The sequence below is a fragment of the Leptosomus discolor genome, chromosome 2, assembly GCF_034619465.1.
Source record: "Leptosomus discolor isolate bLepDis1 chromosome 2, bLepDis1.hap2, whole genome shotgun sequence".
Lineage (NCBI taxonomy): Eukaryota > Metazoa > Chordata > Aves > Leptosomiformes > Leptosomidae > Leptosomus > Leptosomus discolor.
The window spans coordinates 27,478,422-27,505,003 of record NC_141392.1 but is presented as its reverse complement, the minus strand read 5'-3'; the positions used below and the strand labels follow the sequence as shown (position 1 = coordinate 27,505,003).

General features: G+C 42.1%; 1 protein-coding gene across 1 annotated transcript; it reads right to left on the bottom strand.

The window, feature by feature from the left end:
- Window positions 1-1,695: 1,695 nt before the first annotated feature.
- On the bottom strand, window positions 1,696-26,094 carry REL (REL proto-oncogene, NF-kB subunit). Its single transcript, XM_086460804.1, has 9 exons — window positions 25,987-26,094; window positions 22,656-22,804; window positions 18,222-18,313; window positions 7,520-7,660; window positions 4,158-4,262; window positions 3,635-3,847; window positions 3,233-3,301; window positions 3,048-3,122; window positions 1,696-2,486 (listed from the first exon to the last, which is right to left on the bottom strand). The coding sequence occupies exons 1-9, from the start codon at window positions 26,077-26,079 to the stop codon at window positions 1,696-1,698; spliced, it is 1,728 nt and encodes a 575-aa protein (XP_086316930.1). The 5' UTR covers window positions 26,080-26,094.
- Between the last annotated feature and the right edge of the window lie 488 nt (window positions 26,095-26,582).

Genomic DNA, 26,582 nt, shown 5'->3' with positions numbered 1-26,582 from the left:
TTTAAAACCTGGAGAGTCAACTCGTTGCATTGTGTACCTGGAGTCAGGGGAAGCAGTTTTCCAAACTTCATATATTCCACACATTGTCAAAGGAGTATATTCTGTCAAACCTGTGTAATTGGTGTAATGCATTACAGCAGCAGCACCTTACTGCTTTGAGTGCAATGAATTACTGCAGTAAAGGAGTCACTGCTTTCCTACAAACCATGGAGGGTTTTGGAGTTCCTTTCTGCCTTGCGTACAACTAGACGTCTCAAGTGGCTTTTGTGATTTGGGGGTTGTGGTTTTTGGTGTTGATGTATCTTTATGTAAGCTTTTCTTATTGCTGCTTTCCACGGTGCAGTTTTCTGTTGCCAAACAGTAACAATTAGATTCTTAAGCCTTATCTGCCATACAAAACAGCTGTATAACTTAAGAAATACTCATATATTTCTTGCTGTGTTGCTTCTTAAAAAATAATAAAATAGCAAAGCCCTATAATGCGGAGTAGAGTGTCTTACCTAGCCAGTTACATCCACGCGAGTTGTCACTGAACATCTCGCAATTCAGGCTAAGAGTGAAGACTGGGAATCGAGTGGAAGGGAGGAAGTTCTGGTTTCTGATACAGAGTATAGAGGAGTGTTTTTTAATTAGTACTGACTGAAACGGCCTTAAGTTGTTAACAGAGTGCATCTAGGTGAGGCTGCCCCAAGACTGCCCCAAAGCTTTCTTGTCAGGGAGTGGTGGGGAGGCAGGATCTGAGCCTTCTTTTAAGCAGTCACTTGCATAGCAGGAAACTGCCAGGATACCTGAGGAAAGAATAGGTAGATGCTGCGGCTCAACATGTGTCTGCAGTTCAAAGTAACATCCACATCACAGCTACACACACACAAAAAATAAACTTCCAGAGAAATAACAGCGTGCTCCATTCCTAAAGCAACAGGGGTTTGTCATTTAAAATAGTGCACTTTGGATGAAGTGCAGAGAAGTCCTTACTTTCCGTTCATTCTTTTGTGCAGTGATTCATTTACAACAGAGTTGGACTATTTAAAAAGTCAAACCTTCCGGTCTTTTAAAATATATCTAACAATGACATAGTCATTAAAAAAATTTTAGAGTAAATTTGCCTTCAAAGCAAATGGAGTGTGGTGAAAATGTGGAAAAAAAAAAAAAAAATCAAGGCATGATCTTGTTTTAGGAGAATAATATTTTATGTGAAAGAGGGTAAACCTTTCAAGTAAGGTGAGTAAAACTTAATTCAGACTCACCTGACGATGTTAGAGTGCCTGTGTGCAGGTTTTCATTTAATTTCTGTCCTATCAAAATTTGAATTCAATTTTCATAGCAAAAATGGTTATTTTTCAAACAATTTCAGCCCTGTGAAATACTTGAAACTGTAACCCTTCTGAAGATGCCAGCTTTTCCAGTTCCCAAAGGTAAGGAAGATTTATATGTGAACAATTCCCTTTTCCAACAGCGTAAAAATATGTACACAAGGTACTTCTAAGGGACAGAACCCCAAAGCCTACTCCCACCTCTCTTCTTATGGGCACCAGTCTTTGGGCTGTAATAGATAACCTGAAGTTGTGTCATGAAACTTGCATAGTAATGTTCTGCAAGAAAAAGCAGGGACTCCAGAAGGGCAAGTTACTCCTCTTCACACACCTAGCCATCTGAAAAGCGTTATGTACCCGCGTCCAGCCCGACACTGCTGGCTCAATGGTTATAGCTTTGTAATATGTTATCGAATTGGAAAGACTGATAGAGCTCATCAGTGTGGACACCATCAGTGTCATAGTACTGGTTCTCTGCAAGGCTATTCTGATGGTTTACGATCGGGTTGGTGGATATTCTTGATTCGCTTAAAACCTCTTGGTCTATGAAACTGTAAACTGCTGGATCAGCTAAGTTAGACTGCGAATTAAAAGGCGTGCTGCCCGGGGCTGCTACAGACGGGCAAGCTGGAGGCACCTGCTGGAGCTGCTGCCTGTGATTGCTGGCATTTAACACTGGGTTATACTTTTCGAAGTTTATACTAGTGCAGTTCATGTCATCGGTCTCCATGTGCACAATGCTGGCGGTGGAGACGGTGGCGGGATGAGCCTGGTGCACGATGCTGTTACTAGAAACGCTCTGCATGTCTGCAGTTGACACTGCCACTGCTCCCATCCCATTTGTGCTGCCGAAATTCCGGTAGAAACCCGAATCCTTCTCATCAAGCCAGTTCAGAGGGTTGTTGTGGAAAGCTGGGAGAGAGCTGCTGCCCTGAGCAGCAGGCTGAGGCCCATCTGCCGCAAAGCTGTTCTGGGGGTGCGCGTTGAGCAGGCTGCTGGCTGAAGAGGTGGTGCTGTACAGCTGCGGCCAGCACGAGGACAGCGTGTCTTGCTTCCCTGGGCCCACCTGCGCAGGCGGATGGGGAATCTGGTTGCAGCCAGGGTAGATCTGACTAGTGTTGGCCAGGGTTCCTAGCCCCGGCATCATCAGCGTGGATGAAAACATGTTTGGTTCTATGGCAAGGAAGAACATGACTGCATTTTAGTGCCATTTTTTATATTGCTTTCAAATTACAAATGGTAAAAAGCAAAGCAAAAACGGTGCAAGTAAAATTATACGTGTTTCTTTCATACTTGCTTAACTGCAACGCTAAAGGTGACAGCTACATTTAAGTAAAGAACTGATGGTTTTAGTTTGTATAGTCAAAAGTACCAGTATCTTATGGGAAGAAACCCACAAGAGAATATTGCAATTGCAAGCAAAGAGGAAGGAAGGCCAGTAGCTGCGTGTACATCTGAAGGGCTGAGTATCTGGACACAAAGGAAAATCAGTAGTTATCTAAATTGAGGCTGAAAGCCAGCAATGCTTCCAGGTGAAGAAGGTGTAGCCCTCTCCTGCACAAAGGGGAAGCCACAGCATGGCCAAGGCTTTGAGAAGAATATGGAGGGAAAGTAAGAGGCAGGTACTACTGCTGCCTTGGGAACTTCAGCAGCCTCCCTGAAAAAGCTCCAGCCCTTCCCCACAGCAGTTGGACACTGTTTCAAGCCACTGTTGGATTGCAAGCAAAACCCTACCTTTCTTAATCAGCTTCCCCTCAGGAGTGACAACGGGGAACGGAGCTACTTTGGGCCTCTCTGCCACATTTGATCCTGCAATGGAAGAAAGTGTAAGTCTACACTGAACATCTGCTTTCATATAAAATAACTCCATCTGAATGCAAGTTCACTCAAACAGGAAAAAAGACAAATATTTTCCTTACCACAGTCCTGTATGAGCTTTTGCCAAGCCAACGTTGATCTTTGCCTTTTTGCTTTGTTGCCATATGGATCTACAGAGAAAGGAGTGGAAGGGAAGCATTACGTTTCTCTGCTGTCATTAGTAAAGGAACTTTCTACAACTAAAACTACTCTAATTGTAGTAAGATAAATTTAAAGTATTTCAGACATGATGGCACTAACAAACCAAGGCACTGTTATCAACCATGATTCTTGGTATTTTCATTGAAAGAGGGAACAAACTGCCTATTGTTACTTGTAAAAACCAAAAATCTACTTGTAGAAGTAGTGTTGTAGAATTTTTACTAATTAAGCTACTGTTTATTGTCAACACGACTTCCACACTGATAGCGGCTTTTCAGAAACTCAACTAATTGGAACCATACCCTTTTCATCTGGCAGGTATCTGAAATCCATAGGTTCGCTGACTTCCTGGTCTGAAGGTCTTCGCAGCTGCATCTTCACCGTGACAGGCTCGGTGATGTCTTTGAGAAACGGTGGCGTTCTAAACACAATCGCAACTTGACGGTGAACGTCAGCTTGTGAGAAGGAACCTTTGGCCTCCCAGTTGTCCAAGACAAATCTGACTTCTATATCATCTAGTCCATTAGAAACAGAAGATGCTTGTTAAGCTGAAGAACTAAAAACTTGCAGCAGAAAAAAAGGGAGAAGAGAAACAAAGAAAGAAGTCTGACTCAGAATTCAGATGCAAAGTAAATGGCTTGACTTCAGAGGCACTGAGTGTCTTTCAGAGGTGCTGAGAGCCCTCGAACCTGAGAGCTATTCTGCCCAGCTATAAAACCAAGACACTTACACAGGAGTGTGGTGGAGGGCTTCAGTTCCCCAGCTAGGAAGTGGCAGTGTCAGCCATTTGGGACAAAGAGAAAGAAAAAGCCTAGTCAAGATTACCTTTCTGAACTTTGTCACACAGTAGAAATATTTCGTCTCCTCCTTTTACACTTCCACAGTTCTTGTTCACACGACAAATTCTTAACTCTGCTGTGTTGGGAGCTCCTGGGAAAAAAAAAAAAGAACAGGCAAATTTGATGATAAAGTATTACTGTAACTTTGTCATTATTGAAGATGAGGTGCTGGGAGTTAAGGCATATGAAGGGAAGGCAACAGCTGTTGGAGTGTGACACCCCGAAACTCACACGAAACAATTGCTCCATACAGGAAATTCAGAAGCAGGGCTTGATGTTCCATGATCCTCCAGCTCTTGGCCACTAATCTCCAAACAAGATACCAGCGCAGCTGTGCCACTCACTCCCTAACTATTCTAGAGCAGTCTCAAAATACTTCCCCAAATGACATGATTGTGCTCAGCACTCATGCCCTTCAAGCTGTAGAAATCAAAGCAGTTCTTTGAGGGACTCATTACCTGTTACAGTGATGCTTCTCTGGAAAAAGCTGGGCTAGCAAGTCAAGAAAATTCCCCTCTCTGAGTATCAGACATGTTTGGCCATCAAACCTCTCCTCTGTTACCCTCTCTAGGTGTTTGAGAACAAGGTCAAGGAGCCTAACTTTCACACCTTTACTCAGGGTAGCAGGTTTCACCCCAAAATGCTCAAATTTCAATTCCAGACTGTGGCCGTACATGGACAGCATTCACAATAGTTGTAGATGGAGAGCTGCCTCCTGCACAATCTCTGATAGCACCAAAGCTCATGGTGTCACCCTCAAAAAAAAAAAAATCTACTCTGGACTCTCAGTTTGAGTGAGTTCCTGCCTGATCTTTCATGGCACTGTACAGGTACGCTGTAGCACAGCACTGGCTATGCTTAAAACAGAGCTCCTGGTAACATGCCAGACCCCAGTTACGTAGTTACTATCTGCAGCTATTACTATCATTAGGAGAAGTAGGTGCTACAGCCTCATTTACTACATGACGCATGGCACTTCATTTGCTGAATGAATCAGAAACTTTGAAGGGAGGGGAAACAAAACAAACCCAGAAACAGCACAGGATCATATGATTGACAGTGTCATTGTACGTTTTTCGCAGGAAGGGTAAATTAAGAATTGCAAGGAGAAGCCTAATTTTACCTTTGTTTCACTTCTGTATGCTTGAAGGGCACATGGTGACCTTTTAAACAGGTTTTGGGGAAGGTCTCCTAGGCTGGAGTTTGTTGTTTTGTCTTTAGATAAATAATTTAGAAGGGAAGATAAAAGGAAAGAAACACAAATGCCAGCAGACATGGATGCAGCACACTCTGCTGTCAGCCTTAGTGTCGGGCAGGAGCACCAAGTTCGGCACCGGCCTCAGAGGAAGATGTTCTCTGTGGCCTCTGTCGTGCTGTGCTGCTTCCCAGCTCTTCACCCATGCATGCCCTCACCTCCCCGTCGCTTCAACTCCTGCCCAATTCCTGTTCCTCGCTCCCCGCACATCCCTGGTAACAAATCCCTAGAAAACCAAGCTTCTCACCAAAAATCACGTCACCTTCAACAAGGGCAGAACAACATGTACTCCCTAACCTCATTTCTCAGAAAGGGTAAGCTGCTTTATCTGACTTTTCCCAAGAGTTTTCAGTGTGGTAAGATACGCAACTTGGGAAATTTTGGTTCAGAACCAGTTTGCATTATAAGCAACTGAAAACAGAAGCTGCTTGTAATACTGAATTTTATACACTTGCAGTCTCTGCTAACATGATTGCCTCTGTGTTATGTTCATATTATTCTTACCTATCTCTACTATGCAAAGCAGATGGAGACTACAAAGTATTAGGAATTGAAGAAAACACTAGATTTTCAGAAAAGCACAGAATGCCTTTTTGCTCTAAATCTGACCAAGCTTGAAAGCTAACAACCTAGGATCTCCAAATTGTACCGTACAATTTTATCTGCTATCTAAAGTTATAACCTGACCTTACCCAGTTCTGGATGACAGCGCAGGTTAGAAAGCCAACATTTAAAATAAAAAAAAAAAAAAAAAAACCCAAACAAAAAAACCACCAAACTTCAGATCTGAAACTGCTGTTCCAAACAAGAGCAGCTTAATTTTTGTGATTTGTGGTTGTAGTTATGCATGTCTTATTTACACCACTGCTACGTTGCACGGAGGATTTTAGATACCTACAGTATATCAGAAGCTGCCCACATACACCCACACTAGAAAACCAAGCTTCCCCCACCACACAGCTATCTGTCATTTCAGCAGCTTAGCAAAGACTGACGTCAATCAACGTAGACAAGTAATCATGATTTGGCACATTTCTAAATGGCATCTGAGACATAGCTGCAAATCTTGTACATCAATTTTATCTCAACCCTAATTAGTACTACAAAGGTTCTCAATAACAATGCACCCAGTTCCAACTTCTAGATAATTCTAGAGGAGACCCTAAAAATATCAAACACACCTGAGTTCATATTCAATATTTTCACAGTGGTTATGCCCACATCAACACAATTCTAACATCAACTTTATAAAATGCAGAGTTCATTTTATTCAATAGTTTCTGCTAAAGTAATGATGACCTTAATGACCGTAAATATTTTGCACAGAAATACTTTCACTGCAGAAATAAAAACAGCTGCCAGAAAGTTTTCAAGGATTAAAAGCTCTTCTGCTATTCTGCTCCAGGAGAGAAGTCCAGCATATGTTGAGGGCTAAAATCCTCAACTGTGGTGACCTGCCAAAGCCATACAGAAGTCCTGTTTTGTGCAGTGTAGAAAACGGTGCAAGAAGGGGCATTTCACGTACTTCTGCACCCTCCCTGAGCATGATGAAACATTCCCCCATCACCTACATGCCTACACCTATATACTGAAAACAGCAACCAACCAGGATACAAAAGGGACATAAAAGCATTAAGACAGTTTCCCACTCGAATCCTGTTCCAGAGCCCTCACAAGGCAAAGGCAAGACTCCTCACGGGTACAAAGAGGCTTTAGAGGACATCCTTGGCAAACAGATCCTCGTACAGCAGCCATCCACCTTGCTACTATGTATTTTAAGAACAAGGCCTCTCCTTGCAATCATTACTGCAATACGGGACCAAGGGCTGAGAAAGCACCCATGTGTGAGTCCATGGATATGACGGACAATTCTGATTCTGGGGGGCCAACACTTCACCCTGGGATCGTCTTTTGAGTATATGCTCACTGACTTGGCATGTGTTAGACACACGCCTGGCAGACTCAAGCCACAGAAGAGACCCAGAAGATTGGCACAGATCTCAGAAATTGGTCTGGCATTTTTCATCCCAAGCAAAAGAGAAAAACAAAAGGAAAAAAAAAAAAAGTAAACATTTGACCGAGTTGGTACTTACTGTTGTCATAGATGGGGTTGGAAATCAAAGGAGGAAGAGCTAACGTGTAGTTGCCATGTTCATCGGGGAGGAAAGCTTGGAAGCAGAGGCGGACAACATTGAGATCATACTCATCGATGTTGTGCAGCTGTTCTTCAGGCACTGAACAACAAAAGGAAGACAAGACTGAGGATTAGGCATCCAAACCAGCAGTAAATCTTTAACAAACTGGGGATGAATCTCCACCGGTAAAAGAGATGGTGTTGCCAAGGCAGACGAAATGTGCCGATAGTCCCTGCTAGCTTTACAGGGGCTGCATAAATAACTCCTTGTACACCACAAATGATACAGAAGCCTTAACACTTTCTCTTTATCAAACAAGGCTAAACTGTCCTAGTTCTCCAGCAGTTTCTTGCCTCTGGTTTCCTCACCTTGCCTGCCAGACCAGTTCCATATATCTGTAGTTTAAAAGTCATTCCCTAAATGCATTTCTCTCTTGTTTGTGCACAATAAAATTCACAAAATGAATGCCGTTGCTGAAGAGGAACATTTTAGTACAAAGAAGTCCTAGGACATAGCTGAAGACTTTCTGCAACAGTGAGTGGCTTCTGCTACACGATATCATGATTTTCCTCTAGAAACTGAGACGAAAAAATAATCAGAAGGCAGTTCCGGGGGCAAGAATGAAGCTGAAACAACATGAACGATCTCCCCCCTCCCATCAATACCTGCGTCAGTCAAAAGGTACAGACTTTTGAGAATAGTAATTAGTGGTGTCATTATGACAAAATTTCATAATACGACAAGCACACCCTTGCTGCAAAGGATCCGTTTCCTTACATATTCCTCCTGTGTAAAACACAGTAATGCATAACCCAAGCTCAGCATTTCAGTTCTGTTCACCCTTTCACTTATTTTAATTTCAAGACACAGGACCTGGGATATCATGACTGAACATTTCATGTACTCCTAGCTTAATGGGCAATTCTGGGAAAAGCAGTGCACTCTGAATTCGATGCTTTCCTTTAAGGTCTGACGTGAAGCTATTATGTTGACATTCAGTGCTAGCAAAATGAGAAACTGATTTAATTTCATTTAAGCAGAAGTACTGATAATTAAAATCATTTCAAGTGGCTCTTTTCCAAAATCGTTCAAAGCAGCAGTTCAGCATAGTTAAATACTCCTCACAGTTACCTAAAGTGAACACGTGCCAAGGCAACAGATCACAACCTCTCAAGTTCACTCCTTCCCTTGCCCTTTCAAAGGCCTCTTGCAAGAATAAAAGATTACATGTGCCTGCGATAAGAAGTCTGGGGATCACACTGTACTGATTAGATTGCAATGCTCCGACCTTTAACATTTATGACTGGGTTGGCCTCCACCCTGCCATGAGTGGGATTCCACAATGCCCACTTTTTCACCTTTTAATAGTGTGAAATAATAAATGCACTGAGCTCAGAATACTTTCCACTGGCACTTTTAATCTTTCTTGTACTCTGAGTATCTCAGTTTCTCCTGGACTCTACCGTAAAAAAAGAAATCAAGTCACCTTTCTCTTCTACAAGCCCATGATCTGCAGTATTTCAAGACAAGTACACCAGTGAGTACAGAACTAAGCAGCAACTACGTACGTAACTTCAGAAGTGGTGGGGCCCAGGGGAGCTCTTGCCAGCATGCACTTTGCAGGTTGGTGGCTGACTGTATTACCAGATATGCAGAGCAAAGTTTTATGATTTTGTTAGTTGACCTGCTAACTTAATGAAATAGGATCTTTAGCAAACAGGTTTGGGACAGGCAGCTGTTCAGCCTAACTCGGGTTTGGCAGACTCCGCAGTCCAATTGCCTCTTGATATAGCCTGATTTAGAGAATAAAAAAGAAGAGTGCCTTCTCTAGACTGCACCTTGCAGAAGGGATATCAAGACTGCAATGCTACGTGGCTCCCAGCTGCTCGGGTGATTCTAATCCATGCCCTGACATCATGGCCAGCAGGCAATTAGCGCCCAAGGACACTCTGGCATCAAGGCTTATGTTCACGTGTTGTGTTAGCCATTGGTGAGCATGTGGATCTGGCCAGAGAGCCCAAGCGGTAGTCAAATTTCAAACCCCTTAGAACTTAAATTGATCGTAAAGACTCAATAGCTTTGTTCAAGTCAGCTCCCTGTAGATCGAAGCCAAGCACAAAATCGGGATCTGGCTTTTGATTCTGAATCAAAAGTGAGGACTCTGTGGCTGTGCAATCAAGTCTGTCTCTCAGAGGTTATAGCAGCACCAGTCCTGCACCTCGTTTGCTGCAGGCACAGCAGCCTCCTCCTCAGAAACAAATAATAGCAGACATAAAGCTTAAAAGAACTCTATAAATGCAAAAATACATTAGATATGGAGAAAACTAGTAACGCTAATGTTCAAATTACATTGTTTCCTATACTGTGAGCTTTAACAAATTCCCAATGAATCTGTTTAACCACCTGATAGAGTACAGTTGTGGTGTGTCAATAATTGCAAGAACCAGAACTGCTGTATACAGCTCATTGTATGACAGCAAAAAACACTGCTCCTAATTTGCATTTTCTTATAAAACATTGAATACAATTTTAAAAAAAGCTGTAGTTTGAAAGAGGAAGTGCTCAGTCAAGACTGATTCCTCTTGGGCTATTTTTAACCAGATGAGAAGAACATAACAGAGCAGAAAAGGAGAACAAGACAGCTGCAACTCCATCTTGTGATGACATGCTTAAAAAAATATAGAGAGGCTAGATTCCACATTCATATAAAGAAGCACACAGCTTTCATCAATTTCAAAACATATTTCATTCCCACCTAAAAGACAATCATCCAAACAAAATAAAATGTTATTTTTAACAAACATCTAATTCTGCTCCCTCTGAAGTCAATTTGAGAGTAGCCACTAACTTGAATGGATGATGGCTTACACGTTAAGAATATTAAAAACAAACAAAAACGAGGTAGGCAAACACACTGACTCATGCCTGGAGCATGGCTGTATGGAGGATGGTCGTGTCATTCAGTGTTATTTCATCAACTTCTGTACAGAAGGACAACAGACAGGGTTAAACCTGACAAACCTGAAGTTATTAAAGTTAAATGCTGTTGAAGATTTTGGGAACAGAAAAGACCAGAGAAGAAGAATAGCCACTCCATCAGCCTGTGCAAGCTCTGCGCAAGCAGCTCTAATGAAACCAGTGACATTATACACATGAAGTAAAAAAAAGGCTGCACGATGCAGCATGTTGAGAGCAGATATGGTAAAAAAGGCTCAAACACAGCATACGACTAAAAGTAAGAAGTACTCTGGTTTTGGCAAGAGTTCAACTTCCTCCTCTGACTGCTTGTTGCTGTGTGGTACCACACCTTACTGTCTTCATATGAATCCAACTGCAAGAGCTGGAATCCACCCAACAACCCAGGTATGTTCCTGTGATGGCCCAATCTAATAAAAAACTAGCCTTAACCTGGCAGAAATTCATTTTCTGTAGTTACCTATGCAAACAGGAGTATATGAAGGAATGTTTGTAAGTACAGCTCTTTTACCAGTGGAAGGAGAGCTTTCAGAAGTAACACTTAGCAACTCGCATAGGATTTTAATTCTTTTTTTAATATTATTTCAATTTCTAAGGTAAATATGGGGCAAGATGCCAAAAAAAAAAATCCATAAAAATGCCACCAGCCCAATGCTAAAAGATGACTAACATCACTCACCGAGATTCTGACAACAGTATTTCAAACGCAATATCTGGAGTTACAGTCAAACCTGGGGAGTATTAGCTGTTCAACCTGAAAGTGGCTACAATAGCTAGTAAATCCTTTCTTTATAAATCTGTTTCAACCCTTCTGAAAGAAATGCTGATTCCCCAACTTAAAAAATAATTGCCTTTGAAAAAATTCTCTAGTCCACTATCCACTAACACAGGAAGATAATGACACAGTCCCAGTGTGGGCAGAAAAACACCTCACACAAGCTAAATCGTGGACTCCTTCCAACCTCCAATCGGAGCAGTTCATGAAACACAGGCATTAGGTTTGGGTTGTCCCTGTCTTGGAGATTTATGTCACTAAAGTCCAGAGGTGCCCCACTGGGTTTCTACTGAATGAGAGAACTTCTTGGATTTGCCTCTGTAACAGAAAATCGGAGACTTTCTGGGTCCAACCTACCAACATGCAATTCCAAGTTCACGCACAAAATCAAAGATGCTGATAATATCAGGCTCCTGTTTGTTCCTGTTTATTACTTTATAAATTTTTTTTACTGTTTTAACAGTCTTCAACATCCAGGAAGGCCAATAAAAGACCATTTATCTGATGAAATTACTGGGGGATTAAGGGCTCTGATGTTTACTCATAAGGTGATGCTACAGGGAAAGTGAAAGTTTATTCTGAACACTGAAGAGAAATGATGAAGTATTTGGTTTTTTGACTGATAACATGATACCTGATTAAACAGCAGATCCCTCACATACAGCCCTCCACTCAACGTCTAGACTAATGATGTCAGAAGCTTCTGGAGTGGGTGGAGTTGGAGGTACTTTAGCATCTAAACTTAACCTGCACGGAAACTTCCAGGGCAAATGATGTGGTGTGACACATTCAGAGAGGGCTACGCTGAGAATACCAGTTTACCCTGCGAAGGGACATCTTGTGACCTTCCCTTCTCAACGAGGGGCTGTGAGGGCATGAGCCACACTAGATCTCAAACCAAAGAGAATGACCTCCTATGAACAAAAACACTTCACCAAGGAGACCGCTCAGGAACACACACCGTTAATAATCACAATGAGCTGTATTCTGCCTTTTCTCTTATGCAGATGATAGTTTTTAATTTAGGGATATGCTTGGGAGCTCAGTTTCATTTAAGCAATGACACAGAGGTGGTTTGCCTTAAGGGTTTCATTCCTGGAGCGCAAAGATACCCCCCTTAGCTTGATACAGACTGATGAGTTTAACTCGGTCCATGCCAGAGGTTTTGCTGTAAAAGGCTGGCTCTGCCCAAGCTACATTTCCAGCACTACTCTTAGGCTGGGACTAGCTCTCACATGGTGAATCAGAGCAAGGAACTGGTCTGGCTCAAAACTAACTTGCCAGAAGAAAAGAGGAAAACACTTGTTTTCAGTCAGTCGGTTCCCACAACCGCTAGGCCCGGCGCAAGGGAAATGGTGGAAGCTGACAGATGCAGCGAAAGGAAGGACTGTCTCTTCCAGTGCTGGTGCTGACTTATGCCAGGTTCAATCAGTCAGGGAAATCAGGTGCAAGTCACAGGTCCTTCTCAGTGCCTGGAAGGTGTACTTCAGATTCAGTTTACTCCCCCCAGCCCACGTCTGTGCTGCAGTCACAGTTGTGGCTGTGTAGCTAAACAGCAACTAGCCTTAGGAAGGGCTACAGCAGACAAGTAATGCAGCACACTAAATTGCCAAGGTATGTGACTGGTGGCTCCTACAGCCGAACTCTAAGCAGCTAAAAAGGGCGTCACCAGCTAGTTTAATGCTATATTTGCTCTAAGTGAACTACAATCATACAGGTACAAAGGGAAGAGCAGGTGTCCTAGTGCGCTATTTGTCCCTTGCTGTCAAAAGCAGAATATTGTGCTCTCTTTGTACCTGGGCTTCAGGAACTGGACACACAGTACTGAATGATGGGCTAGGCTGTTTGGCTATGCGTCCAGAGGCCCAATACCATCTACTAGCACTTGCTGAGAGGTAGAAGCTGGGAACAAGGGGAGGGAAGGACCATGGCAGCACTAAGTTTCTTCTCCTGATACACCCATGCCTGGTTTATGCTTCTGTGATCCATGAAGAGGTAAGTTTCAATTAATTCTGCAGAAAAAAAGAAACCTTTGCATGTAGCTATAAACAGAACATGCATCAGCAACACTCAATAATTTGAAAAAAAGCAAATACTCAGGGGGTTGATTAGTGCAAATGACTGTAAAATTGCTAACCTACAGTCAATAAATGCCCAAGCTACTATGGTTACAATTCCCTGTTTTACAGAAGAAACAAACACAGGGAAGGTAAATGGCCTGGCCTCATACAAAAGCCAAGGGAAGAACTGGGAATACAAATTAAAACTTTCAAAACTCAGTCCTTGTGTAGACAATGTTTCTCTGAATCTGGGTTCTTTTCCTGTTTTAAGTTCAATCTGAAAAAGGTATAATTGGAAGATTTAAGCAAATACATCCATCAGCCTCTCTACACTTCTAAGCCATTTTTTTAGCAGTTTCTGTTCATAGTCCAAAAAATGTCAGCATTTTTTGTCTCTCTACGTCATAATTTCCCTTTTCATTTTTAAACAATTTGAAAATGGGCTGTCCTTTAGGTTAATATACACATTTCAGCATAAACAGCAAGAAGCATTTGCACGAGGAACAAAAGAACAAAGGGCTTTCCAAAGGTAAAAGCTAAAGTCATGTTATGTTCAGGACATTTAGCTTTCCTCAGGGGGATTTGCTCTGTGCCTGTTTAAAAAGCTGTTAACTCTCACTCACCAAGATTTTCAGCTTGAGAATTCAATTGCGGAGGTTACACATTTGTTTTAATTTAAGAACAGAAGTTTAAAGTTTCTTCTAACATCCAAGGCATTCATTACAGAGAACTCTCATGCTTTCCACTTTCAAACCATTCCCAACTCCCCAGTTCTTGCTAAGAGTCTTCTTTTGGTTCATAACATTTTCTTCTTTGCTCACATAATCCGCAGCCCAATAAGCACCCCACTGCCGCCGCTATAAAGCAGGCGCTCCCCTGCAGCAAGTGGGCTGCAAGAGGAGGGACCCTGGCGAACTTGGCCGAGGTGGGCGAGCAGTGTTGGGGGGGCGGGGCGTGGAGTGCGTCCTACCAGCGCAGCCACACAGGGGCCAGCAAGGGAAGCTGTGGAGAGGGTGACTGTGTGCGTGGGCAGGAAGCGAGCACGATGGGCGTGAGGAGAAGCGGAGGCGTGCAGGGGTGTCGTGGAGACTGTGACGAGCACGAAGCCAACACGGGGTCAGCTGCTCGTGGGTGGAAAGGGGAAACGGCAAAGGAAAGACTGCGGAGGCAAACAGGGCTGAATTAGTTGTGGGGTACAGAGGAGAGCCTAAAAATGAATTAAATGCTTATTAGCAAGAGCAATTACAAAGGAACAGGAACCTTAAGCATATATCAAGCTCCAGGGAAGGCTTATGTACAGCATTTTGATCAATTGCCTGAAATCTGGCAATTCTCTGGGCTTCTCACTCTAAGACAAGTCCAAGGTTTTCAGTCTGTCATCCATTTGGCTAGAAAAAGGTTAGTCCTCTGTAATACTGTGCTAAGTACAGTTTTCCCCTAAATTTAAAGAACACACTTAGGGCTTTTCCTCATTGATAATTAACTTGAGTTGTTATTAACTCAATTGTTGTCTCTATGTCAAGTCACACCCACCCACAAAAGCTCTTAACTGAAGACTGGCTCTTCTTTTAATTTGAGTTGGCTGTACATCAGACAGTACATGGGAAGACAAGGATATGGCACAACTCAACAGCTACTAAGAGAAAACAAACACCCTAGAAAGCAGACATGGACCAGCTCCACTGGAGGAGTAACTCTGCTCCCTCGATGCTGTGCTATTTATATCATCATCATGCCTAGGAGCCCTAGTTACACACTAGGCTGCCACCGCGCACCATTTTCCTGGTGTGCTCAGGGATGACAGACAAGAGATTTCTAGAGTTGTTTAGCTTATTAAAAGTCAAAAAAATATATGGGATGTACCTTATGAACACAACGGATCACGAACACATCCAGTGACAGCATGGAAACAGCAGTTCTCTCTCGAACAAGGCTAATGCAGGAGGAGCGACCTGAATGCAAGGCATTTGCCTTGCATCCTAGTGAACGCGCACAATTTGTACAGCCTGTACTGAACTCACTAAGGGATAAATGCTGCCAGCTAATAGCGGGGAATTCATAGTGAAACAGCCTTACAGGTATGCTGGCAAGAATGATCCAGACGCAGACAGCTCCAGCTAAGCACACGGCATGATCTGCAGACACCAACTTCTAATCATCCAGGAGTTGAGAGGCAGACATCAGCTGCTTCAACAGCACATGCAAGAGTGCTGGAGAAAGTGATCTTAAAACCTCTAAGTACATCTTGGCCAAGCAATTTCTGCTGTTGCTGATTATGACCCTTATTCAGTATGCGTCCATACCATATGCTGGAAGGCGTGGAGGTGAGACCACACCACCAGAGAACTTGTGTTAGGGCTCCCTCTCCCTTTGCCATCCCAGTTGCGTGTGGCACCTGGGCTTCCCTGGAAGACGATGGCCCTTTACACAAGGAAGTTTGGAATGCGACTTTGTGGACCCACGCCTTGCTATTACTTCACCTTTACTGACAACACAAGTAATACATTTGCTGGCAGGCTGGAGGCATTTTGCATCTGTTAATAGGGATAAATACTGAACCTCTGCCCCAAAAGGAGAGTCAGGACAGGGACTGTTTGACTGTTCCATAAGAAGGTGGGAAAGAAAAACAAAAAACCACTGACATACAAACACCCTGAGGGCTAGTTTTCAACTCCATGAAATTTCTTTTATGATGTTCATACACGAAATGAGTAACGCTAGCTTGCGACCTGCTTAGAGGATGCACCTAACTCCAAAACGTCTCTAAACAGAAAAGTCAGATGCCTTTCTGAAGACACATAGATAAAGCACAATGCAAAATGGGTACAATACAGCCTGTGCAATTCTGGAGAACGTAGTGATACTCTTCTGACCTTAAAAAGCAAACTAAATCCATACATAAAACTTTCCATCTTATCAAGCAGCGAACATTACAGTGACTGCTGCTAATGAAATCCTGTTTTGACCAGCTAAGTACACATATAAAATATTTCTGTCACTAATCCTGTTTTATTAGACCTTGGTTCTATGCCTTTCTGGGCTCTACTTAGCATGGGACTGCCCTGGAGCAGCGGGAGGCCATTCTCAAGCAGCTCTGCTTTGTGCTGACATGTTAACGAGTGCCGAAAGGCAATTACGAGGCTGGGGATTGCCGGCGGCCCCTTCTCGGCACAACCCCTGCCGAGAGCAGGGTGCTGCCCTGTGTGTCACCCAAGTGAGGCTCTCCCCTCCTGCAGTCTCCTCTGCTGTTGGAATGGTGGAAAGCAGCCGAGGATATGACCTGACGCTGCTATGCACAACCTGCTGCAATCGCCCAAAAATGATTAGTGGAGTTATGTGCCAACCACTGTAAAAATCTACCGTCAAATCCTTTTAGTTGAACAGGTCTTCACGATTACACTCAGCAGTACTAGGAACAGAGCTAACTATGTGGTTGCTAAAGTTTCGTTGGTAAAATACACATACAGAAAGGGATTTTATCATGTTCTTTTACTGCATGACATCAAGAGAAAATGTCAACTCATTTTTTATTTATGGAGTAAAAGAAGCCAAGAGGTCTGAACAGAAGAGTTCCCCTTTTTGTGTGTGAAATCAAGGTAACAACATAACTAAAACAAACTTTAAATTGTGCTGATGGACTAAACGAATGTAAAAACAGATGCTATTGTGTACATATATTATCAGAACCAGGATAATTGTTTAGATGGACCATTAGAACCATCAGCCTCACTCCAAATCACTGTTCTAAAATTAAGAGAGATTTCTAAAACATTTCTCATTCTGTAGTAAGTGTCTTTTTGTGTCAATTGAGGTGGACAGCTAGTAGTTTGGGGGTATTTATGCTTTTCATCTAATTCCCCCCAGTTGAGCCTGCATGCTGAAAGTGTTGGTTGTGTTTCAGTTGGCCCTACAAATTGCTGTGCGTTCCCCACCCACTCCATGCACTGAACTTTGCAATTATATGGCTGTGAGATGAGCTGGTTTAGCAAGTCGATCTGAAGGGAAAACACTTTTTTTTTTCTTTTGGCTTTTTTTTTTTTTGTTTTGTTTTGTTTTCCATTGGAGCAACTTGCTGAGTCCATTCACTGCGTAGCCACACAGCCTCTCTATCTGGTGTGAGGAAAGTAGTAGGAGTGTGTGACCAGGGATGGAGGGAAGAGCAGGATGACTCCTTCTGAGAACAGCCCACATATCAGCTGTTGTATAAATCTACAGCCTGTAGGCCCTTACAGGTGTGATTCTGTAGCAGCATAATTTGCCTCACACTTGACTGAGACCAATACTGCTGTGGACCTCCTGGGTGCCTCTACCATCTCCCAAGCTGTAAAAACAAGCGAGGGGCAGATTCAAGGAGTAATCATTAGCTCCCTGACCTGGCTGGCTGAGGAGTCACAAACACCAGTGCCACAACAAGAGAAGAGATGGGATGGTGGCAAGCTAGACTGACATTGGTTTAAGTTGTTGCAGAGTTGCACTAATTCAGTCTTTCATTCTTATAGCTGCCAAAACTGGGGAATCTGATTCCTGAGATACTTGTAGAAGCTTCCAGGGAAGGTTTCTGCTGCTATCACATTGCTTCTGTTCAAGCAGCAACTCACATTGCTGCTGGGGATTAAAAAAAAAATAATAAAAAATAAAATTAAAAAAAAAAATCTATGTATAAAAGGGACAACTATCCAAAGAGATTCATCATGTGATGACAGTGAGGAAGGACTAGGAGGGACACAGAAGGGGAAGAGTTTCTCAAAAAAAAGATTTTTTGGAAAAAGTAAAGCCCCACCACAAAAGCAAAGGCAGAACAAACAAAACCCTACCACCCTCCAAAGTGAACCAGCCAAGTTCTACTCACCATTGAAAGGGTTAATCTTCTTTGAGATTCGTAAATAAATTGATTCCTTCAGGTCTTTCTTCTTCACACACTGAATGCCCAAATTCTGAAAACTGAAGCACATGTGGTAGGATTTCAGCAACTAATAAAATCTTCAGTGTAGAATATTGAATAAATTATTTGATGTTGACTAGTGTGATAATACACAGTGTAACAGTGCAAGAAATTGAAAAAAAAGCAGCTCATTTTGAGAAGGGTGTAAAAGATCTGAAAACCAGGGATGCTGTTTTTTCCAAAAGAAGAGCAGAAACATAAGTGAAAAAAACTAAAATAAAATTCTGAAGAATTTATAGTCTTTATTAAGAATATGTATTTCTACATTAAAAATTGTTAGTCTGCAGTAAACCTACAGTGACTAAAAAGTTAAATACTCAGTCTCAGGTAGTTTAAAGTGACAATTATTTTTGTTATCAATAAACTTGCTGATTTGCATTAGTTAAGAATTTGCTCTCCTGCTTTTATCAGGGAATGTAAATTTCAAACGCTATTTTAAATGTTTTAGGAAACAAGCCGACACAGGTTTTTAAATCTCACATATGGAAAAGTTCTGAAGAGCTGCAGCTCTTCCTTATTTGCATAAGAGCGCAGGTCACCCCGATGCAGGAGGTGGGGGGAGTCCCAGGCTAGCTGACTCTTTCCCACATGGAAAAACCATGACATCATCAAAGCTGAGTGGATGTAAAGCAGGAAGTAAAAAAAGAATAAAAAAATAATCTGTGTTTCATGATGTTACAATAAGCTCAGGAGAGTGGTCATGCCAGCAGGCATCTGTCTCCAGAAGTACCAGCAATTTCCCTTCCTTTGAAACTGCACAAAAGTTCTTTACTTTAGCTATGCCTAAACCCCCACCTTAAGGCACCTACAGATACTCCTTGATCCTGCCAATGCTCTCAAGAATAGTTGTACATTTCCCTGCTCTGAACAAGACTACCCTAGCATGATGTTAAGTTTGAGGAAATTAAACTCCCTTGCCTGCACCCAATATGCTCTGTTCAGAGGCTCCCAAATCCTCTGCAATCAGAACTTCCACTTCCAGAACCTTTGTTCACTAGTGGAATGCATAAGCTTCCTTTTGAACCTGAATTCGATACAGTCACCTAGAGGTAAACAAAGCACAGTAGCATCTCAGAAGTGACTGAAGCACTTTGGCTTCATATTGTGGCTACTGACATTGGAGATTTGTACTGTACCGTGGTAAGCAATTCTATTTCTACCTTCTCTTGTAGGCAGTACTTTTGGGGGGGCTTGATCACAGCATATATTACTTTTTTTCCTCCAGAATACCCACTGTATTCCCCAGGTTCAGTTTGCAGCACACTTCAAGTCCATGAACAGGCCTGGTTCCATATTACGCCCCCAAATTGCCATCTGGCAGTCCCAGGCTCCGCAGCCACCCACTGTTATCAAGTTATCAAGCAAGCACGCATACAGGACCGGCCTTGAACAAAAGCTTTATCCAGCAATGCAAGGACTAACAGCCATTACTCTGCACCTTTCAATCACTGTGAACAAAGCCTCTCATGGAGGGAAACTAGGCTTTTAAGCACCCTGTAATTCGCAGATTATAAACATTTTCTTAAACATGCGCTGTCACAGTGAAAGTGTCTATTTAACTACCGCTAAACAGAGGGCCAGATCAGAGGAGAAACCGTCGAGAACCTCAGCAAGGCTGCGGGGTTTCACATCAATGCTAGCTGACAGGAAGCAAGCGAGATAACGAAAAGCGAGAGGGAGAAGTAGGAAGAGAGAAAAAAAAAAATTTAGAAACATTTTTTAAAACTATGATATCATTCGTGTAGAGAGATAGCAAACCAGGAAGTAAAAATCTGAGTATACAGGCAGTCACACAAGCTCCAACATTCATACTTTTGCCTTGATGTTTTGGCCAGGGAGGGCTCTGATCAAGTTTAGGCAGCAGTGCAAAGATCATTACACCACAGGCAGAACAAAACCCTTTGTTCAGCCGGAACTCTACATGGGGAACTTTAAACAACCAGAAAGCAGAGTAATTACTCAGACAAGCCCAAAATCTGGGAGTGATAATTCCTGCTCGGGGGGGATTAAAATTTGGATTTTTGCTCTGTTTGGTATGCTCAGCAAAAGTAAAAGAGTAAACAGCTGGAACACTACCAAGAGAGGACATCTCCCGCTCACTAGTATTGTACAAGGCTTTTCTCCAACATGGACTTGAAGAGAAGAATGTGAAGACTGAGTCACCAGCCACAAAAAGGAAAATGACTTTAAACATCCAGATTCAATTATGGATCATACTGCTCTTTCATCTTAAAGCAACCAATGATTTGTTAATAAAAATGAGTGTACCGATGCTGGAAACATTTCAAAGAGAATGTTTCGAGCCTCCTCCCATCAGGATCTCCAATGTCAAGCTCAATCGGAGCTCACAGTTTCACATTATCAGTAAAGTGAAAGTAGCCTACTTGCTCTTTTGTAAGAAACTGAGAGGCTTATAACCTAGTAAGAGAAGAATTCATGTATATAGCAAACAATCACAAGTGCCTTAAGCGAAATGAAGATACAGCATTATGTCAAAGAACAGGATTTGATGCATACATATAATGCAGGTGAACTAAAAATTTGCAAATAAATATTTGCAGAGCATCCCAATCCTTTTTGGCACTACATCCTGTAACGGCCTCTCTACAGGCTTGCCTTGCACTTACACACTCAGCCAAGAGGAAAACCAATCATCAGTGTCTTCCTGCACCTGGTGAACATAATACATAACCAGAAAAGGTGTTAAGCAACTGGCCGTTTTTGCTTTGGATCCAAAGGCACAGAGCTGAGAGTAGGAAGTAGGACGGGCTAGAACAGCAGACATCCTTTGACCTTGGGTGAGGAAGTTTGATTTGAGAAGACAAAGGAGAAGCTGGTGAATGGATGGTCAGAGGAAAGGGCAAGGTCCCTTAGCAGTTTAAGATATTTGCAACAGCCTTTTACACGGGGTGAAGGAGAACTCTATCTGCAAGGAAGCTGACGAGGATGAGGTTACAACAGTCAAGATGGAAGGTAAATGCCTGAAGGGACAGCCCTACCTTTCTAGAGAGATATGACGATGGGGCAAAAACTCTAGGAATTACATTTACTAATCCTTTTCTATCATTTGCCAATTAGGACAGCATTGTGAGCAGAGCTAAAAACAACGAACTAATAAAATTGTTAGCATCCGTACCAGCAAAATACAGCAGAGTCAACATGCTACATGCCACCTGAATACACTGCAGCATTTTTGTGACCAGTTGAGCCTGGGCTGTATGTTGAAGAAGCATCTCCACTATTACAGCTGTTTATTTCACCATCAGGCAATTATCATCTTCAAACAGACTGTGCCTTCATTTCTCTCCTTTAATACTGTTCTACTGACTAAACCCACATAAAGGTCAAGTAATTTCACAAACATCAACAGAATCACATCAGCCGGAGAGCAGTGCGTAAGAGCTACTTATACATTGAAATATTTACCTTATTTTCTTCCCAGCTCAGTTATGTTTACCCCAAAGCAATAGCCTACTTCCAAATTTACTACATTGCAAACTGTGAACCACAAAGAGTTTGTCAATGCTAAATTCCCTCTCTGGCAATAATCACTCAACATTTGTTGCAGTTTACTCTGCCTTTACTTTATTACATAAGATTTGGTAAACCTACAGGAAATGCCATCAATTACAACTGTATTTTAGATATTCTTAATATCCCTCTGAATAGCACTGAGAAACACATCTCATACACAGCCTCAGTTTTACTTACTGCATCCACAAATAGATACTTCCTCAACATGCTTGCTCTACAGGGCTGGGCCTGGGCAGAATCTGTATTTTTACTCAGAAAAAACCCAACCCAAACAAACAGCAACAACAGCAACAGCTACTAACACATTTCTAGATGTGTCACAACCATTATCTTCTACATGTGATACTCAGCCAGTACAAACTTTCTCCACCAGTTTCCAGAAAGTCCAAATATAATTCCCATGGAAGATGTGAATTTCCCTAATCATCATGAAGTACTAATTCTAATATTGTTGTTACCCATTCTATTACTCATCATTTTCACACATAGGAGAGAGTCACAGTGAAGACCAAGAAGTATTACTGAACAAGACTAAAAAAAGCAAACAAGTGGAAGAAAGGAAAAGGAGACAGACATTGGGAGAATGAACAAAGAACAGGAAAAGAATAGGGCCAAAGATGAGTTTGTTAAGTATTTAAAAAGAAGGAAATACTTCAAAAAGAAGTTGCCCCATCTCTGAGATGGATTAGTAAACTTCAGCAAAGACAGCATACTAATTGCTTTTTTAATCACTAGTCAGTTTTAAAACATAAGATTAGCAAATCACTTGCATAATTAATCGAACTCCCAAGCAACACCATTACTCACGACAAGACTCGTCGTTCTGGCCCAAATTCTGCTTCGTAGTAGCCATCTCTGCAGTCTTTTCCAACCAGATCATGAGGGTGTGGCTTGTAGGGTTCATTCTTCGTTACCAATGTGGTTCTTATTTTGACTTTTCCAAAATAGTTCAGAATCTACAAATGAAAAAGTGAGATATTTTCTAGATTTTAGATATCAAGGCTAGTGAAGTCCCCACATGTAACAGAAAATACATTTTATCCCAAAACACTCTATGGAAGAAACATCACAGCTAACAAAATGACATTATTCCTTCATAAAAGCCAGGACCATTCAGAAGTTTTGTTCATTCCATTTCATTTCTGTCCATTTTACATTAAAAAACCCAACTCTTTGGCAAAATATTTGAAAGGTGAATGGGTTTTTTTTTTCAAAAGTGTATCTCATCAAAACAACATACTTCACCTGCTAGTTTTGCCAAAGCAGCTGGTTATTTTTAATGATAGAATTTCGCTACTGCTAGTATTCGACATTCCATCCATTCAGTTCTCTAAACTATGCTACTGCAAGAACGGGGAGGAAGTCTGAAAGAAAGGACCTTCTTTTTTGGGGGGGTGGGGTGGGGGTGGGGTGGGGGGTTTGAGGCTGGAGATCTATTGCTTCACCATCTTACCAGGGCTCTGTATATGAGTTAAATTCATACCTGTGCAAAAGGCCAGAAGCTTAGACCTAAGAGTAAAACAGCTGGTAATGCTTTAAGACCAAATGTGACAGGACATATTTCATTATCACATCTAGCCTTACAACGAAAGATGCAAAGTTCTACGTGGGTGATCACATACAAATGCTTATTGAAGGACAGATCTAGCTCCAAAGATCTTAGGAAAAAACTCCTAAAGCCTCAGGGATGAGGATATTTCCTTTGCATGGAACACCATGTAGTGAAAGAAGATCTTAACAGATACAGCATGGCATAACCCCCTATGAAGTCTTTTTCTTTTTTAATTAATTCTCAGATGAATATTCAGTCTTATATCCAAAAAGGGGGGGGCACTGAATTCTCAAGCTTCTACTACCAGTGCCTTCACAGCAGTCATCAGCCTAATTCAACAGACATTTCTCAGGTGCATACAAGTCTTCCCTCATGCTGACGGCTACCACTGAAGTCACAACTGAAGTTGTGTGGCTGAGTGTAAAAAAAAAACCAAAAACAAAAAACCCAAAAGTTTGGCCTAAATTGTATGAAGCACAACCACCTGAAAGCAAATACAAGATTTGCTCAGGCACACATTTGTGCAGAGGCGAGCTCTCCATCTCCTGAGACTCCAAGGATCCATCATACATCCTTTTCAGCTGACACCTCAAACCTTTGACTTGACCAGCGCTCTTCTAGCTTCCATCATCTGTTAGCTTCTTCAGTCTTCAGTTTGGCTCCTTTCTTGGCCTTCATACAAGTCACCGTTACTTTTCACCCTTAAAATAAAACTCCCAACGCTCCTTCACCTTCTTCAACTATTACATCATTTCTCCCCCATTTCACACCCAGTCCCTTGAACTTGAAGCCTGATCTAGCCACTTCTGATTCTCCAGTTCCTCCTTGATGTTCTTCTTCACAACCGCACCACGAAATTTAATCTCTTCCTGGCCTCTCTGTTCTCATCCTCATTGATCTTTCCATCTCTAGAGGGGACTCCCCTAGCAGCTAATCAGCACTAAAGCCTCCTACGGGCTGCAGGGAGGCAGGAATTCACCTAGAAATCACCTGCTATTGGTAACAATCAATTCTGTCATCAACAGTCACCTTTAAAAAAGAACAAACTTTGTCAGGACTGCATGATCACCTACCATGTCCCATCTTCCCTTTGGGTTCTGGCTGGCCTTCACGTGCAGCGCAGTCCAGGCTAAAAGAAATTCAGGGCTTATACTGCCTGTTCAACTTGTGCCCTGACACAGCCTTAGGCTGAGAGTCTGCAAAAATATTTACTCTTGCCAGCAGCCGACGTAGTTCCTTGTTCACTTGGTAGAGGGCTGAAAAAACAGCCTGGCAAGATCTCCATTTCCTGCATTCCTTAACCAAATCTGGCCCTGTGATAGTCAAGGGGGTGGACCTCCTTGTTTACTTCTTCCCTTAGTAATTCTGGCTTCAGGGCTAGATCAGCTTCCACAGTTGCTTTATGTAGTAGAGGCTCAATCTGCTGCTTGACACATGACTGCCAATACTATTTTTCTCAAACTCTCCCTCTTCTTAAAGAACTTCTATGCCTCAGCCTAAAACATCTCATATTTTTCAGATTTCACGTCCTCTGTGCCTGTTTTTTTTCTGCTGTGATTCCAAAGCCTCCATCTTTGACTACTTTTTTTTTTTTTTTTTATACTTGCACATACTGCAAACAGATACACAACTTCTGTTTCTGGGCACTGTAACTTACTTCAAGACAAGTACTCTTAACTTCCCATTTATATTTGGGCTTTCTCTTCTAATCGCATCCCTTGACAGATTTTCTCCAAATTGAAAGGGATCAAGGAAACACCACCAACTTAAACTTCAAATAGGAGACCAGAAATTCTTCTCCCTCACCCTACCTGTCTAGGGTCTCTGACACATTCCATTGTCCTACATATGAAAGCTACTGCCAATGTGCTTCCATTCCACCTCTACTGTCTGTATTGTTGTCCCTGCTTTGATCATAGCTGCCAGGGCTACTCTGAATCCCTTTGTCCTGGATTTCCCAACCTATCCATAATGCGACCACCCAACTGGTCTCCATTGCAGGTGCTCTCATCACATAATTCCCCTTTCTCAGCTCATTTTTAAATTCTGTATCCCCTTCTGACTTCACATACTTCATGGTAGTTTCTTTTGCAGAGCCTAATCACTGAATCACTGGCTGCAAGTCACTTTCTTACTTTGCTCACTTGCACAAAGTGCCTTCTTTCACGTTTCATGCAGCAGCTTTTCAAAGCCTTTTCAAATTTTGTACGCAAACTCCTTCAAAGCCCAAACAGTAAAAACAAACCAAAGTCACATAACTAAGAAAGCAGAACAAATGTGCATATAGAAAAAGCTAATAGTGAATGACTCCCATACAATTAGTAACTTCACTGAATTCCTGCTCTACCAGCACTTTGTTGACTACGTCTACACCTTCTCCTCTTCTTGTAAATTCAAAACAAAATCTTCAATGACTAGGAGCAAATAACTCTTTTTCCACTCTGTTGCAACTACATTTGCATGTCAAGGAAAGAATAACAGGACATGAAATGAGAAGTATTTTATTTACTGCACCAAGTCAAATGCATAGCTACAGCACAATGTTCATGTGGGCAATGGTAATACACAGATAAACGCGGTATTTACCTGTATGGAAGGGAACGTCTTATTGTTTTCAGTACTGTGTTCTCCTGGAATGCTGCCTGCCGATCTTCCCTCACATTTGTATCTGAAACGCATGCCCCTTTGCCTGGGTTGTTCAAATATTTCAATGTAGGGCTCAGGGCCACCTTAAAAACAAACCAGAACATTTTCAATGCTAGTACATCGTAGAGCTTAACAAGCAGCAGAAGATGTAAGAATTAGAAAATCTAGACTCTTTGATTGACATTACCATCTTTCCACTTGGTCTACCTTCTCAGACAATCTACTCTTCTCTTTATGTACATGCACACATTGAAGGTGGGGGGTAAGGGGAGAGAACAGATTTAAATGAAGCCTCCAGGTGTCAATGCCATGTAAATAATTACCAAAGGATGCCCTTTCCTCCACCTCACCTAGAACTTAGCTTCTTTTAGCTGTCAGATCATACGTGTCTGATGAAAGAAGATTTTGTGCAACAGAAAACAAACCATTATTTTGAGGGAATAATTGATGGTTTTAATTATAATACACTTTTAGGAATGGCTGTCCTCTCAAAGTACAGGTACTGTCAAGTACTATGTTCTCTTAAATGTCCTTTG

Bases quoted from the DNA above. Each gene is read 5' to 3' on its own strand.
- REL (XM_086460804.1), bottom strand. From the start codon at position 26,079: ATGCGTTTCAGATACAAATGTGAGGGAAGATCGGCAGGCAGCATTCCA. The intron at 3,848-4,157 runs GTAATCTTGACT...CTAATGGACTAG, and splicing joins GTGTGACAAAGTTCAGAAAG to ATGATATAGAAGTCAGATTT. The intron at 2,487-3,047 runs GTAGGGTTTTGC...TCCTTGCCATAG, and splicing joins GGGGAAGCTGATTAAGAAAG to AACCAAACATGTTTTCATCC.